General features: G+C 52.6%; 1 protein-coding gene across 1 annotated transcript in view; it reads right to left on the reverse strand.

Annotated features, from left to right (window-relative positions):
• Positions 1 to 11,756, reverse strand: part of SLC6A12 (solute carrier family 6 member 12) — a 26,049-nt gene extending 14,293 nt beyond the window's left edge. Inside the window, 4 exon segments of the mRNA XM_017864632.1 lie at positions 2,354 to 2,488; positions 7,376 to 7,646; positions 9,610 to 9,694; positions 11,458 to 11,756. Of these exon segments, the coding sequence (XP_017720121.1) occupies positions 2,354 to 2,488; positions 7,376 to 7,589 (349 nt within the window). The 5' untranslated portion in view covers positions 7,590 to 7,646; positions 9,610 to 9,694; positions 11,458 to 11,756.
• Positions 11,757 to 15,084: the final 3,328 nt, after the last annotated feature.

The following is a 15,084-nucleotide window of genomic DNA, read 5'->3' on the forward strand; positions in this document are numbered from 1 at the left end:
TTTTTTTTTTTTTTTTTTTTTTTGGCTATCTGCATTTTCTAGTTTTCCTACAACAACCATGTATTGGTTGGAAAACGAAAAGGGGCCAGAAGAAGGAAGGAGTAAGTAGGAAAATTTGGTAAGAATGTGTCTTGCACCAATAATCCTAGCACTTTGGGAGGCCAAGGCGGGTGAGTCACTTGAGGTCAGGAGTTTGAGACCAGCCTGGCCAATATGGTGAAACCCAACCTCTACTAAAAATACAAAAATTAGCCAGGTGTGGTGGCACACGTCTGTAATCCCAGCTACTTGGGTGGCTGAGCCACAAGAATCCCTTGACCCCGGGAGGCAGAGGTTGCAGTGAGCCGAGATCATGCCACTGCACTCCAGCCTGGGTGACAAAGGGGTCTCAGGATAACAGCAAAAGAAAGAAACCAGAGAAGAAGGGAGAAATGGTCCCTGTGTCAGGACCTTAGGAGCCTGAGTCAGCACCTAGCGCCATCTCAGCCAGCAGCAAGACCGCCAGCAAAGGTGGAGACCTCACGCTATTTTAACACTTGTCGTGAAGCCTCGTGGTTAGCTGGATGCACTTGGTCTCCTGGCAGCGTATTTGGGGAGGGAGGGTGGCGGAAAGGGAGGGCTTACACATACCTCCCCAGCACCCCCGTCTACAAAGTGGAATCTTTTCCACAGTCATTTTAAAAGCAACGTGTTGCCAGGTGGCTCGGGAGTCCTGCGGAGAAGGGCTGGAGCCCAGTTTCCCCTGTGAGAGAACCCCCGCCCCTTTCCTGCTGGGTTAGCCCTCTCTTTGTCTTTAGTCAATGCTCAGTAACTGTGTGTGTGTGTGTGTGTGTGTGTGTGTGTGTGTGTGAGAGAGAGAGAGAGAGAGAGAGAGAGAGAGAGAGAGAGAGAGAGAGTGAGTCCAGGCTAGAGCTCAGTGGTGTGATCTCGGCTCGCTGCAGCCTCCAACTCCTGGGTTCAAGCGATCCTCCCATCTGAGCCTCCGGTGTAGCTGAGACCACAGACAGACCCGGCTAATTTTTAAATTTTTATGTAGAGACGGGAGAAGGGGTGGGTCTCACTATGCTGCCCAGGCTGGTCTCGAACTCCTGGGCTCAGGCGGTCCTCCTCCCTCAGCCTTCCGAAGTGCTCCCTACTTAAGGAAGGACTGTGGACCTTTCAGAACAGCCTGGCTGAAAAATCAACGCTATGAACAAAACCACTGGGGCCAGACGAGCCCACTGTGGCAAGGACGGGTTCTGCGGGGGGCCGGGCGGCCCCGCGGAGGTGGGCGTGGCGCTGCGCAGGAGGGAACCCGCCGATGGCAGAGGGTCCCCGGGGAGCGGGCGGGGCGTTGAGCGCGCACACACAGACACCCACACAAACACACAAACACACAAACAAGCGGCCACTGTGCCGAGGCGGAACGCGCTGTGCTCGCGGCCATCCGGCCCATCCCGCAGCCCTGGGTCAGCCCCGTGAACTCAGCGGACCCGGGAGTGCTGAGCGGGGGCCGGCGATTCTGCTGGAGAGGGGGCAGGGCGGCCCCATCTCCGAGAGAGCAGGAGTGGCGCTGGGTGGAGAAGCCGGCCACCGAGCGGCCTGTGGCGGGAATGTGTGAGCGCAGGGCGAGCCCCGAGCCTGAACGCACCGTCTCCTGTCTCCCGGGAGAGGGGAGTGCGGTGGGCGCTGCGGCCGGCAGAGGGCGGGTGGCGCAGCCCGGGCCTCCCACCCGCATCGCATGGGCGCACACACCTCCCGCTGAGATCCCAGGCCTTGGCGCCTCTCTGACTTGGAAAAGAAGGAAAGAGCCACGGTATCTCCTTCTCTCGCATTCCAGTGCTCCGTTTGCTCACCCTGACTATGGCACCCCCATAAGCTCTGTTTGTTCCAGAGAGGCCAGCCCTGCATGTGCTGTCCATGAGCGTGCTTGGACCTAGGCATAGGACCCAGCTGAGTGGGACATTTACAGCTGCTGGGATGGAGGGCAGAACAGGGGGAAACTGTTCTGGCTGAGGCACAGCACCCCTGGAGCACCCAGCACCTGTGAGTAGAACCACAGTAAGCCAAGCTTCACTCGGTTCCAGCCCCTCACTTCTGCCCCTGCAGGGGTCCCATGGTTGCCCCAAGAGGCATCAGCACCAAACTGGCCTCCCCCACCTCCCCCTAATCAGTGGTAAGAGTCCCAGCTTGCTGGTGTTTCCCCACCAGGCTCACCTCTCTCCAACCCGCCCACGAAGCCTGCTTCTGCACTTGGCGCAGGATGGGAGTGAGCGGATGAGTGAGGCAGTGGGTGGGTAGGAAGGGAGAGACAATGGGGGGATGCAGGCAAGATGGAGGGCCCATGAATAGGAAGATGGGGGAGGATACATACCCTGGAAGAGGGGGCAGATCTTCCTCCAGGCTGTGACACTCCCTTGGCTGGTGTACTGGCCCAGCGCCACCTCCAGAAAGAACACCGGGATGCCGCAGACAAAGAAGAAGATGAAGTAGGGGATGAAGAAGGCTCCTGTAGAAAAGAGAGAGGCAGGGCTGAGCCACACCGGGGCTCTTCCTCAGCCTGGATCCTTTCAGACCCCCCTCCCCCAACAAACCCACCCTCCATCATCCTGTTCTTAATCTCCCTCCTGACCCCTCCCGAGGACCCAAGTCGGCTTCCTCCTGTCTGCCTACCGTCCTGAGTGTTAGGCAGGTACATGTGGGAATGTTCTGATCTGAACCCTACACAGAATGAGAAAGACCTTGGAAGGGAAATTAATGAAAACTTAGGTGGAAATTCTAATATATATACTATTTATTTTCTTAGTGTACTTTACAAATCTAGTCAATAGATTATTTTTGGAATAAACACATGGCTTCTATATAACTTGTTATGCTTATTAAACTTTTGGTACATTTTAGAGAAAAACAAACACAAACACGTGGGAAGCATTGTTTTCCCATTAATAATTTTCAGGGTGTTTGTTGCCTCCACCCAGTTCTGATCTGAACAGGGCTCCCAGCAGAGAAGGCCATGATGTGATTAGGTGCCAACCTGCAGGTGCCAGAGGGAGGCCAGGCCTAACAGACTTCCAGCAGGTTACACAGGAATGGAATCTGAAGACAACACCAAGCCCAGGAGACCCACCTCAGTAGGAGTCACTAAGGCATAAACCTCGCGTCAGAAGTTCATCTCAGGATGAATGGATTATTGTTTGTTACACCATGAGAACACTGAGTGCTTACTTGGTGCTGACTTCATGTTAGGCACTCTTGTACATGCTCCATCAACATCACAGTCCTTGCAAAACAACCTCCCATGGGGCAGGCCCTACTGTTATCCCCATTTTGCAGATAATAAAACTGAGGTCACTTTAAAGATGGAAAAACCGAAGCATGAATGAGGAAACTGAGGCACAAACCCAGGCGGTCTAGTCCTGAGGCTGAGCTCTTAATCACTACACTATATACCTCTGATACTTCATATCCATATTATTATGTAGAAAACACAGAAAGTACAGAGGGAAAGAAAGGAAAAAGCATTGATTATCCTTCCAGATTTCTTAAAAGCACACACATGTATTTTCTGCAAAATGAGAAGTAATCGTGTATCAAATACATTATTTGATAACCGCTTTTAAATTTTTACCATAAACCTCTTCATGTCAATAAATACATATCTACCTCATCATTTTGATTGCTGCATAGTGTTCCACCCTATGTATCTATCCTAGTGCACTTAGCCAGTATGTTGTCATTGGACTTTTGGTCATTTCATCCGAAACGTTGTCATAATGAAGACCGCTGTCCACATCCTCGTGCACTTGTCTAATTCACTCCTTAGTACAAATTACCAGTAGAGGAACTCCTGAGTCAAAAGGTATGCACTTTTTTTTTTGCTTTGTGTGTGTGAATGATAAAATATACATAATATAAGTCACTTTAACTGTTCTTAAGTGTACAGTTCAGTGGCATTAAGTATATTCGCAATGTTGTGCAACCATCACCACCATCCATATCCAGAGCTTTTTCATCATCCCGGACTGAGACTCTGTACACATTAAACCTGAACTCCCCATGCCCCTCTCTCCCCAGCCCCTGGCCACCGTGATTCTACTTTCTGTTTCTATGCATTTGCCTCTTCTAGGTACCTCATGAACGTGTAATCATACAGTGCTTATCTCTTTGTGCCTGGCTTATTTCATTCAGCATGCATGCCTCCCAGATTCATCCAGGTCATAGCATGAATTCCCTTCTTTTTGAAGGCTACGTAATATTCACTTGTGGGAACCTACCACGTTCTGTTTATCCATTCATCTGTTCGTGGATATTTGGCTTGTTTCCACCTTTGGGAGATGCACATTTTTTAAAACATGCATTTCCAAATTGTTCTCCAAAACTCTTGCACCCATCTGTCAGATTCCTGATAGCAATATGTGAGAGAAGGAAAAGGTTGTGTCTTCTGGATCCTGGAGAGCCACAAGCCAGTAACTCTCCACTGAGTTCCAAAGTCCCTTTGAACCCCATGTTTGCCTTTCCAACCCTGGGAATACTAGAGTGTTGGTCAACACAGTGCCAGTAACACCACTGACCCAGGTTTCAGTGGCTTGGGAAGTCCCAGGACTTAGGCTGAGGGGTAGCGTGCAGTAGAGGGACATGGCCTGAGGTCTCCCCAGAAGGCGCTTTACAGGATGTCTGTCAGGTCCTCCCTGAAAGGGCGGCACCAACTCTGGACCTTCGGGGGCAGATGAAAAGGTTGGTTCTGGATCGCGTATAGGGCGTCCTCTACCCTCGGGTTTCTAGAACGCTAACGCTGCCAACACCCTCCCCTCAAATTATCCGATCAGTGCCTTGCTTTGGAAGGTTACCCTGGTTCATGTCTCCTTGGTGTCAGCCCAGGCTGTGGGCACAAGCAGGCCAATGATGTCCCATGGGAACCTTTACAGACAGGGTGTCCGGAAGCCTGTGGTTGGTTTAAACACCTCTGCGGTGCGCCTTACCTCCTCTACGTGCTCGTTCCTGAACCACTCACAACCCAGATAGCGGGAGTTTCCTAAAGTTCTCTTCTGAGGTGAATGATTTCTTAAGGATGATCTAATTCAGGGGCTCCCTCTTTTTCATAAGCAAAGACCTCATTAGACCAATAGTTTTATTACTCTTTTGTTTCTTTTGAAAGATTTTTCTCTGCAGAACTATGTTTACTAATTAATAATCAATAAATTTCCCTGTGTATGTTAATAAAAATCATATTTAACTGCCAATCAGGCCTTATGGTCAGCCTGAGATAAACTTTATTATCACTATGAGTTAGTACAGTTCAGTCTACAGCAAAAACTAAAAGACATTTGGACTAGTCTGAGACGTCCTGTTTCCACATCCATCCATCATTAGTTGTTGGAAACGAGAAGATGAATTCCTGGTCCTTCTTTACTACATTCCTAGACCCCCAAGGACCAGGGACTCCAGATTGGGACCCCAACTTCATTTGGCCCCCTCGTCTTAAAGATGAAAGAAAGGGTGTCTTTCCCAAGGGTTAGGCTGGGACAAGGGTCACCCGGATCCGACATCCCATGATGTTACTGGGGGTACTTATCTCTCTCTGTGCACCCCGCCCCATGGCCAGGACAGAGGCCACAGCCACAGCAGAAGCCAGTGGCAGGACAGAGGCAGGGTGAGCGCCCGACGCCACAGCCCTGCCTCCCAGGCCCTAGTGCTCTCTCCCTCCCGGATAGCTGGGTGAGGAGTGTGCCGTGACGCAGGAACCAGCCAGCCTGGTTCCAGGGCCCTCTGAGGTCCTGGGCAAATCCTCCTCCACCAAAGGAGGGCTTAGCCTGGGCCACCTCCATCTCCAACCCTGACATCCTATATGCCACGAGATGGTGGCCCTGGATGAAGAAGGAAACCAACACCCTGACCCTTCATCCTCCTTCCCCTGACTTTCTGGCCCAGGGTCAGCCTACCCTCTCAGCCTCAGCACTAGAGACCGAGCCAGTCCAAGAAAGCCTACTGCTTTTTCTTAGGAGTTGTCAATTCCAGCAGCTTGTGATCATAACTGTAAGCTTTAAAACACATAGCAAGATACGTAGTAGACACTCCGTAAATATTGGTCAGATTTAATATAAACAGTGGTTAGGAGGATTTTCTCAACAACGGTTATCTCTAAATGTGAATATTCTTTCTACCTTCCTGAAAGGTTCTAATGTTTGCAATAAACATATACCTTTTCCACAGGAAGAATAAAAGTGATTTCAAAAGGCAAAAAAAAAAAAAAAAAAATGAATCTGACCACTCACAAAGGACTGCCCATTAAACGACTCTATTCCTATGAAATAGCCCTAACAGGGATCCGCAGAGACCGGCAGCACGTGAGCAGTTGCCAAGGGCTGGCCGGGAGAGGGAATGAGGAGCGACTGCTGATGAATATAGGATTTCTTTTGGGGATGATGAAAATGTTCTAAAAGTGGTTGTGGTGATGGTTGCACAATCCTGTGACTAAAAACCACTGAGCTGTACACTTAGAAAAGGAATCCGGCCCCTCCCCACCACTGCTAATTTTTACATCCAGTGCTGAAAAACAATAAAATCCTGTTTCTCTAATTTGGAAAAAAAAACTCAAAGGCAAGGTATTTCTCCAACCAAAATTGCTTCCGTGGCTCCTATCTCACTCGGAACAGAGCCTGAGTGACCCTGTTACCTCTCTGACCTCACCCCATTCTTCTCTTGCTCTCTCATTCCGCCCCAGCCACACCTGGCTCCTCACTGCTCCTCAGACAGGCCTGCTGCTTCCAGTCCCAGGACCTGTGTCGGGCGTGTTCTCCATCCAGGATACACCCACGACACTCACACCTTCACTTCCTTCAAGTCTGCTGAACTGTCCCCTTCCCCTCCGCACGCCTAGCACTCCCTATCCCTCTTCCCTGCGCCACGCCTCACCCCTCCACGCATCACCATTTGACACGGACCATGCTGCTCTGTTTGTCCACAGCCTGCCGCAGACACAGCACCGCTTCCCAGAACCCTTCCACAGAGTGTAGCACGTGCAATGTGTTCTGTTCCGCACCTAGTGCCGGGTCTGGCACGTGACAGGCCTGCAGTCATGTTCGCTGAATGAATGGCGGAATTCTATCAACGATTGACCTTTACATAGTCATGAAGGAGCTTTTGCAAAAAACTAGAATTTCTTGGTCCCGCCCATGGCCTAATTTCATCTTCACCGTCGCCCTGGGAGGTATTGTCCCCATTTCACAGAGGGGACGCTGAGGCTAATGGTGGAGCTGGAACTCAAACTCAAGTCCTCCGATTCCAAAATACCCCTCCTTTTATAAACCACACTGCCCAGGAAGGAGGGCCCAGGTAGGCACTGCCCAGCTGCCAGGGCACAGCTCTCCCCACCATGCCTACCTCAAAGTGAACTCACCACCTCCATTTTTGTAGCAGAGATAGGGAAACCTCCAGACATTGCCCAGCCCAATGATCTCCCCGGCCACTGACAGCACAAACTCCATCTTGTTGTTCCATTGGCCCCGATCCTTCACCTGGTCCTCGTCTTCCTGGTCCAACTTCTCTCCCTCCTCGGGGACCCAGGAGACTGCAGGAGGCCCATGCTCGTGCACTGCCACTTTCCCGTCCATGGCCGTGTGGCGGATTGGGAGGCCCCGCTGGGTGGGCGGGATGACGAGGGCCAAAGCCTGGTGGGAAGAGAAGAAATCAGCTGTAAAACCCGACGTGCTCCCGCCAGCCCTGCTTTCCCGTCCTGATCTCTGCTGTCAATGTATCGCTGTTCTTCCCAAGTGTTCATGGCATTCTCACCTAAGGTTACGCTTCATTCTCATCACTCTCAGAGCAAATAAAGAGCAAATCTTAGTTTCTGAGTTTGCAGATGAGGAAATCCAGGCCTTGACAGATGAAGTGATTTGCCCAACACCACTCAGGAGTAGAACTGTGACGAAAACCCAGGCTCAAGCTTTTTCTTTTCCTGTCCCTTTTTATCGGCACAGCTCGCCACCATCCCCGCCGGCCCATCTGCCCAGGTCCTTGATGTCTGCTGAGTAACCTCAGCTTAGCCTCTGGCCTCCAGGCCAGAAGGGATCAAGGCTGCCGAGGTAGCAAGGGTCAAAGGGCAGGTGTGGCCAAAGTGACTGCATGGTTCTCTCCTAGCCAGCTGTGTGCTAAGGTGATCGATCAACACGGAGTAAACAGGGGAGCCAGCAGCTCTGGGCAGCTGATTGGGAGGAAAAGAGAAGGTGGGGCCTCTGAACAAGGCCAGATGACAACAAGGATCGGCACCAGGGGCAAGTGTAAGCCTTCGAGGGAGCCCCAGCTCCTCTTCTCTCTGTTGCATCTCTGTCCTGAGAAAAACTGGGGGGCCCTGGTGCCAGAAGGGATCAGCAGACCAGTTCTCGCCTGGCTGGAAATCATCTCCAGATGACCCCCAAGGTGACCAAATGACTGGCTCTTCAAGAGGGAGGCCCAGCAGTGGCTGCCCATCTCGGCGGGTCACTGCCCTTCCTTCTCCCTGCCCTCCTAGAGAGCCCAAAGCGCCCTAGACCTCCAGAAAAAATGACGTGGGCCATTCTCAGTTCTACTCTCTGGCCCTTGGCCTGCTTGTCAACTGCCAGGAGATAAATCCGGTTCTGTCAGGGTGTATCTCCAGTCTGTGTTTACCTTCTCCTCCCTCTCATACACACAAACAATTACCCTGAGGCCACCTCTGCCTTTATTCCCAGGGAATTGCCAAGAGGAGGTGCCCCAGACTGTAGAGGGGAGCACCCATCCCACAGCCCCTCACCTCTGAGGGGTATTGAGGGAATCAGGTCTACCGGTGCTCCGTGCTCCTCCAAGGCTCTAGAGAAACACAGGGATTCTTTTTATTAAGGAAAAGTCTGTGTGTATTTGTTGGTCCTTTTAACCCAGGCAACAGCCCAAGCCCAAGTCAGTTAGAAAGGCGTGGGCAGGAGCCATTTGAGGCTATGGAAATTTTTGAAGGTGACTTGGAGGGTGCCAGGAACGGGAAAGCGTGTCAGAGTGAAATTCTGGTTTGGGACCTACTTGGAGGCTTCCCCTGCAGCCCAGGAGGGAGGATGAGGAGAGACACCCAGTGGAAAGCAAAGGCACTGAGTCTCTGATATAAGGGAGAAGGCGGGGCAGCGGGGGAAAGAGCGCTTCTCAGTCCGTCCGGAGTATGTGATGAGACCCATGGGGGCTTTGAGCACTGGAGCCTTGGGAGAACAAACGGGGAGTTAGGCCCAGGGGAGAAGTTGGTACCATCTGAACCCAAATGTCGATGCTGCTACAGAATTAGGACCGAGGCACCCTGAGAAATGACCCTGGACTCATCCCCAAACAAATGAACAAACTAGTCAACGAGCTTGAAAACATTCATGAAGAAGCACCAGATGGGAAACCCAAAGTTCTAATCCAGATCTAGCTGTTAACAGCAGCAGCAGCTGACACCTGAGTGAGCCCCGTGGCCACAACAGGCACTTTTTCTCTGTGTGACTGACGTGCGTCTTCGTAAGAATCTTTGAAGTTAGGCGTTACTATTAGCTCCACTTCATGTGTGAGGAAGTGAAGCTCCGAGAGATGAACGAACAGTGCCTGGCGCCCGCAGGGCCTCGGGGACACCATTCTCCAATGCTAGAATAAACTTACCAAGACAGTGAGTGGTGGAGCTGGGTCTCTAACTTGCTGTGTGACCTCAGGCCAATCACACCTCCTCTCTGAACCCTAAGTCTCCCTGGAAGAGAGAACGCTGCTCAGCAGGGGTTTTCGGAGGCTGAAGGGATAAAAACAAGACTCAATAAAGAGAAGGAGAACCGAGGGTCTCTGCTCGCCGGCCATAGGGTGAGCTCCAAACACAAGGACCCCAGGGCAGTGGTCAGAAATGAGCCTGACTGTTCCCAGACCAGAGGTAGCGATCGCAGGACCAAGGTGGTCTCCAGAGTTGGGGGAGTGGAGTCTTGTTGGGGAAAAGGAGTAAATGAAGAGAAAGCCGGAGGGGAGCAGGGGCAGGGAAGCAAATCACAGAATCCCGTGTGGGCCCAGGATTTGAGTTTTATCAGAAATAGGGGAAGAGAGAAAAGAGAACATGAGATGATGAACCGTCACTGACACATGTTTTTTTAAAAAATAAAAAGGTAATTGGGAGGAGCATAACTTGTGGTTAAGAATGAAAATCCAGAATAGCAGGATGAAAGCAAGAGCAAGTGAAAAGGACAGCCCCGGGCCAGGGTAACTCAAGGGGAAACAGGCTTAAACTGCAGCAAGAGGGATTTAAGTCAGACTCAGGGAAGAAATGGCCCAGAGGATGTTGGACGCCAAAACAAGCTGTACTGAGTTCTCCTTTCTGGCTACTTTTCAAAGGTGCACCCCACCCCCGCTGTGCGCTTCCACCACCAGCTTCAGCTGGCCGCCTCTCCAGCCCCTCGCGTCTCCTCCCAAGGCCGCCCACCTGCTTTGCTAAGCTGCGGCAGCGGGTGAGGGACGGCGGATGGACCTCATCATACTTCAGTGCCCTTCAGAAGCAAACACACCAATTTCCACCCCGGGGCTTGGTGCTGCCCAGAGAGGAAATCTTCAAGAGACTAGAAAGTCCGAAGTTAACTCTGTTTTCAGGAGCTGGGCATGTAGCCAGAGGTCCAGCTGGGGCTAGCAGAGGAGCAGACAAGACCAGAAATGCTGCTGCCCATGTGCCGCTGGGGTCCCAGCTCTGTCCCCTTTGCTCCCCAGTCCAGCATAGGAACAGCTCAGCCCTTGCACATGGGGGGATGGGACCCAGCCCCCGCTTCAGCCCACACCCACATGCCAACACCCATTCGTGTACCCACACTGGTGCCATTTCCCGTCACGTCCCTTCGCACACACATACCTGTGTGCATGACCAAAACCTGGCTCCCTCTGTAGTCCTTCACACCCCGTGAGCTGCTTGTCTCAGTTGGTGGCTGCCCGCAACTCCCCTGAGTGCCCCCCTCGGGCACGAGCACACCCAAGCCGCCCACCGCCCAAAGCCAAGACAGCTTCCTCCTGGGAGACGCCGGGCACCCAGCTCGTTATGCTCGGCTGGGCAGAGGACAGGAGCCCCTCACCTGTGATCATTTATTGCAGTTCCTGGGCCCTCGGGAATGCCCCGAGGTTTCTCCTCTCCACTGTTCCTTCCACCTCGATGGATACCCTCTGCTTCCCCTCCCCTCGCCAGATGACCACCTCTGCTTTCACCCACTGCCGTGACCAGCTCCCCATCGGTGGACTTTCCTGTTCCACAGGCTAATCCCTGAGCCGCTCCCACGCTGGATGGGGCGGAGCTAGGGGGCACCCCTTGTCCTGAGAGTCGGTCGTGGGCATCAGACTTGCCCTCTGGCCTGAGGTTACTGCAGGTCCTGCCTCCCACCACAGACACGCACAGTTCCACAGTCTCACTTCCCAGGGCTCTATCCCTCCAGCCCCTCTGGAGAGCAGGTGGAGACTGCAAAAACAGAGCCAGCCCTTCCACTTCCCGCTCACCTCAGTTCCCAGCACCGGCTCCTGCGGTCAGCTCAGCTGCAGGCATCAGGTCTCCAGGAGAGTTCCAGGGTGGCCGCTTACAGGAAAGTCAAGAGAGCCGGGACCTGAAAGGGAAACTGTCCTCCACGTTCACGCCTTACCCTGTTCCTCCCAGTGCAAAATCCCATGTGACTTGTCCAGGGACTCCCAGACAGAAAGAAGCTGTATGTGTGTGTGTGTGTGTGTGTGTGTGTGTGTGTGTGTGTGTATGTGTTGGGAAGTGAAGGGACAGAGAAATACCAGGAGTGACAGGAGGGACTGAGGCCAAAAGTTTGTGAACCAAGATTACAACATCCAACCTCAGGAAGTCAAGTCCTCTGTCCCCAGTGTTCCCACCCCCATCCCACTCCCACTATGAACCCACTGTCTCCAGACCGTGCCCTCCCAGTGGCCATGGTCCCATGATGACCCCTCCAGAGCTGGGCTGAGCTGCTCCCTTGGGCAGGGGAAGGGGCCCAGAGGCTCACACCCTGACTTCATCTCCCCTCCTCCTGCTCCTTCCCCTCCCCCTTCCCCCTTTTCCTCTATCCCTCTCCAGAACCATCTCCTTCCCAGGGACGAGGAGATGGGGATGTGCAGCACAGGGGCAGCCCTCTCTTACCAGAGACTCCAGGCTGGAAACTGAGAACCTGGGAGGGGAGGTGACCTCACTGATGAGGGCAGGGGAGGAGGGTGAATCACACCCTGGAGTTTTCCACCAAGTACCTGCCCTCTGTGGCTTCCAGGCAAAGCCCTGGACCTTCACAACCACTACCCCTCTCCTTGGGATTTTCCTAGAGAAAGCACCCAGAGCCTATCTCAAAAGCAGTGTAGAGAGGACCCAGGCTTGGGACCAGACAGACCTGAGTTCTCCTCTATCATGTATCAGTCACAACAGCTAGACAGGGGTCAGCCTCGGTGTCCCAGTCTGTCAAACGTAGGTAACAATACAATATCTACTTTGTGGGGCTGCTGTGAGGGTGTTGGGATATCACAGGTGCTTCAGGGGAGGTGTGGGTCCTCTGGAAGCAGAGGCTGGGACAGTGGGGTGCCTGGTCCCAGGCACCTCTGGTCACTGCACAGCACCAGGCACCTACCTAGAAGTTGTCTGGAGTGGCCTGGCAGCTATCAGTGGGGAAGGGTATTTTGAATACATGTGCCCTATGCCGTGCGCCCAGTGAGTTCCTCCAGAACAGTGTCCTCGTCACTGTCCCTGAGCACGTCCACCTGGTGCTGGGTACGGCACCGTCCCACCGCCCTTCATTCAGAATAGCCGGTGCCTCCTTCAAGCAAAGGAGACGCTTCTTCAGCTCTAGGTGGTATGAAGGGAGAGGAAGTTGTGGGGAGAAAGGGAAAATTCCTTTTACATGTGCTTCCTCTTTGTACTTTAGAACTTCCTAGCAGGGGTGGGGTGTGAAGTGAGAATCTCAGTCTGTAGTTTTCCATCAAGCACCCCAGTATGTGCCTCTCAGTCCCCTCTCAGCATCTCCTGTGGGGTTTCACATGATGAGGAAGGCAGAGCAGGTCTCAGCTCTCAGACCCATTGTCTCTACGAAACCAGAAGCCGGGCTGGGGATCAGCTGTGGCACAGTAGGACGTGGCCCAGCAAGAATCCATACTTGAGCCACCCTGGTGCTCAGGTGTGGCCTGTCCCTGCATGTCAGGTCTATCATGGATTGACCATAGAGCTATTGCAGAGGGAACATCAAAGTCCGTGCAATCACCTAGCTGTAGCTACTCCAGAACAAAACACGAGCCTCTCCATAAAATGAGAAAGAGGGGAGAGGATCCAGCAAGCCATGAGGGTGAGTTTCCCTGTTGGTTCCCTCAAAATTATATTTAGCTCCTATGGTGTGACATGCTTTCTGCGAGGATGAACAGCAACAGCCCAGCAGTCCTGTCACCTCTCCTTCACCTTGTCAGAGAACAGCTGCCTGGTTGACCTGGCCCAGGGAGTGCAGTTTGACTTGCCCCAAAAGAGCTACCTAGTCCCTCCCTGTTTTATCTGACTACCTCTGGCCTTAGTCCCACCATCTTAATGTTGAGTCCTTCCTTACTCAAGTTCTCCTAGCCTCCAACACCCACTTAGTATTCAGACCAGTTAGTAAACTCCTGGAGGCCAGAGACTCTCATCTTTGCAAAAGATAGGCATCCTGGAAAGCCTAGCTGAGACTGGGCTGTTTCCACACTGAGGAGTGTGCAGAGTGAAGATGACGTGTAGCTAAATGAATCTATTACCTTTGCTGCAGTAGGAACCACTGGCCACCACAGAATGTTCTCACCACCCTCATCTTCTAACCCCATGCATACTTTCAGAGGGCCTGGAATAGGACTTATTCCTGAGCATCTAACTCAGACAAGGGGTTTTACATGTTACTTCATTTCATCCCCTTAAGAACTTTGAAATGTAAAATCATCAGCCCCATTTTACAGACAGGAAACTGGGGTGAATAAATAGAAGCTAAGTGGTTTGTCCTAAGGCCACACACAAGTGAGTGATGGTGCTGGGATTTGAACCTGGGCCTCTTGGCTCCAAAATCTATGCTTGTTCCACTGTAGCATACTGTTCCCCTGACCATGGATATCGATAGGGCAGGGGTCTCATTTCATAATTCTTTATTTCTGCCTCTCGCATGTAATACAATTCTGCCTCAGAATAGGCACTCAGTGTTTACTGGATGGAGGATGGATGGATGGACGGACGGACGGACGCACGGATGGATGGATGGATGGATGGATGGATGGATGGATGGATGGANCTCCTGCTCCTTCCCCTCCCCCTTCCCCCTTTTCCTCTATCCCTCTCCAGAACCATCTCCTTCCCAGGGACGAGGAGATGGGGATGTGCAGCACAGGGGCAGCCCTCTCTTACCAGAGACTCCAGGCTGGAAACTGAGAACCTGGGAGGGGAGGTGACCTCACTGATGAGGGCAGGGGAGGAGGGTGAATCACACCCTGGAGTTTTCCACCAAGTACCTGCCCTCTGTGGCTTCCAGGCAAAGCCCTGGACCTTCACAACCACTACCCCTCTCCTTGGGATTTTCCTAGAGAAAGCACCCAGAGCCTATCTCAAAAGCAGTGTAGAGAGGACCCAGGCTTGGGACCAGACAGACCTGAGTTCTCCTCTATCATGTATCAGTCACAACAGCTAGACAGGGGTCAGCCTCGGTGTCCCAGTCTGTCAAACGTAGGTAACAATACAATATCTACTTTGTGGGGCTGCTGTGAGGGTGTTGGGATATCACAGGTGCTTCAGGGGAGGTGTGGGTCCTCTGGAAGCAGAGGCTGGGACAGTGGGGTGCCTGGTCCCAGGCACCTCTGGTCACTGCACAGCACCAGGCACCTACCTAGAAGTTGTCTGGAGTGGCCTGGCAGCTATCAGTGGGGAAGGGTATTTTTGAATACATGTGCCCTATGCCGTGCGCCCAGTGAGTTCCTCCAGAACAGTGTCCTCGTCACTGTCCCTGAGCACGTCCACCTGGTGCTGGGTACGGCACCGTCCCACCGCCCTTCATTCAGAATAGCCGGTGCCTCCTTCAAGCAAAGGAGACGCTTCTTCAGCTCTAGGTGGTATGAAGGGAGAGGAAGTTGTGGGGAGAAAGGGAAAAT

The sequence above is a fragment of the Rhinopithecus bieti genome, unplaced genomic scaffold (assembly GCF_001698545.2).
Source record: "Rhinopithecus bieti isolate Rb0 unplaced genomic scaffold, ASM169854v2 scaffold_74548, whole genome shotgun sequence".
NCBI lineage: Eukaryota > Metazoa > Chordata > Mammalia > Primates > Cercopithecidae > Rhinopithecus > Rhinopithecus bieti.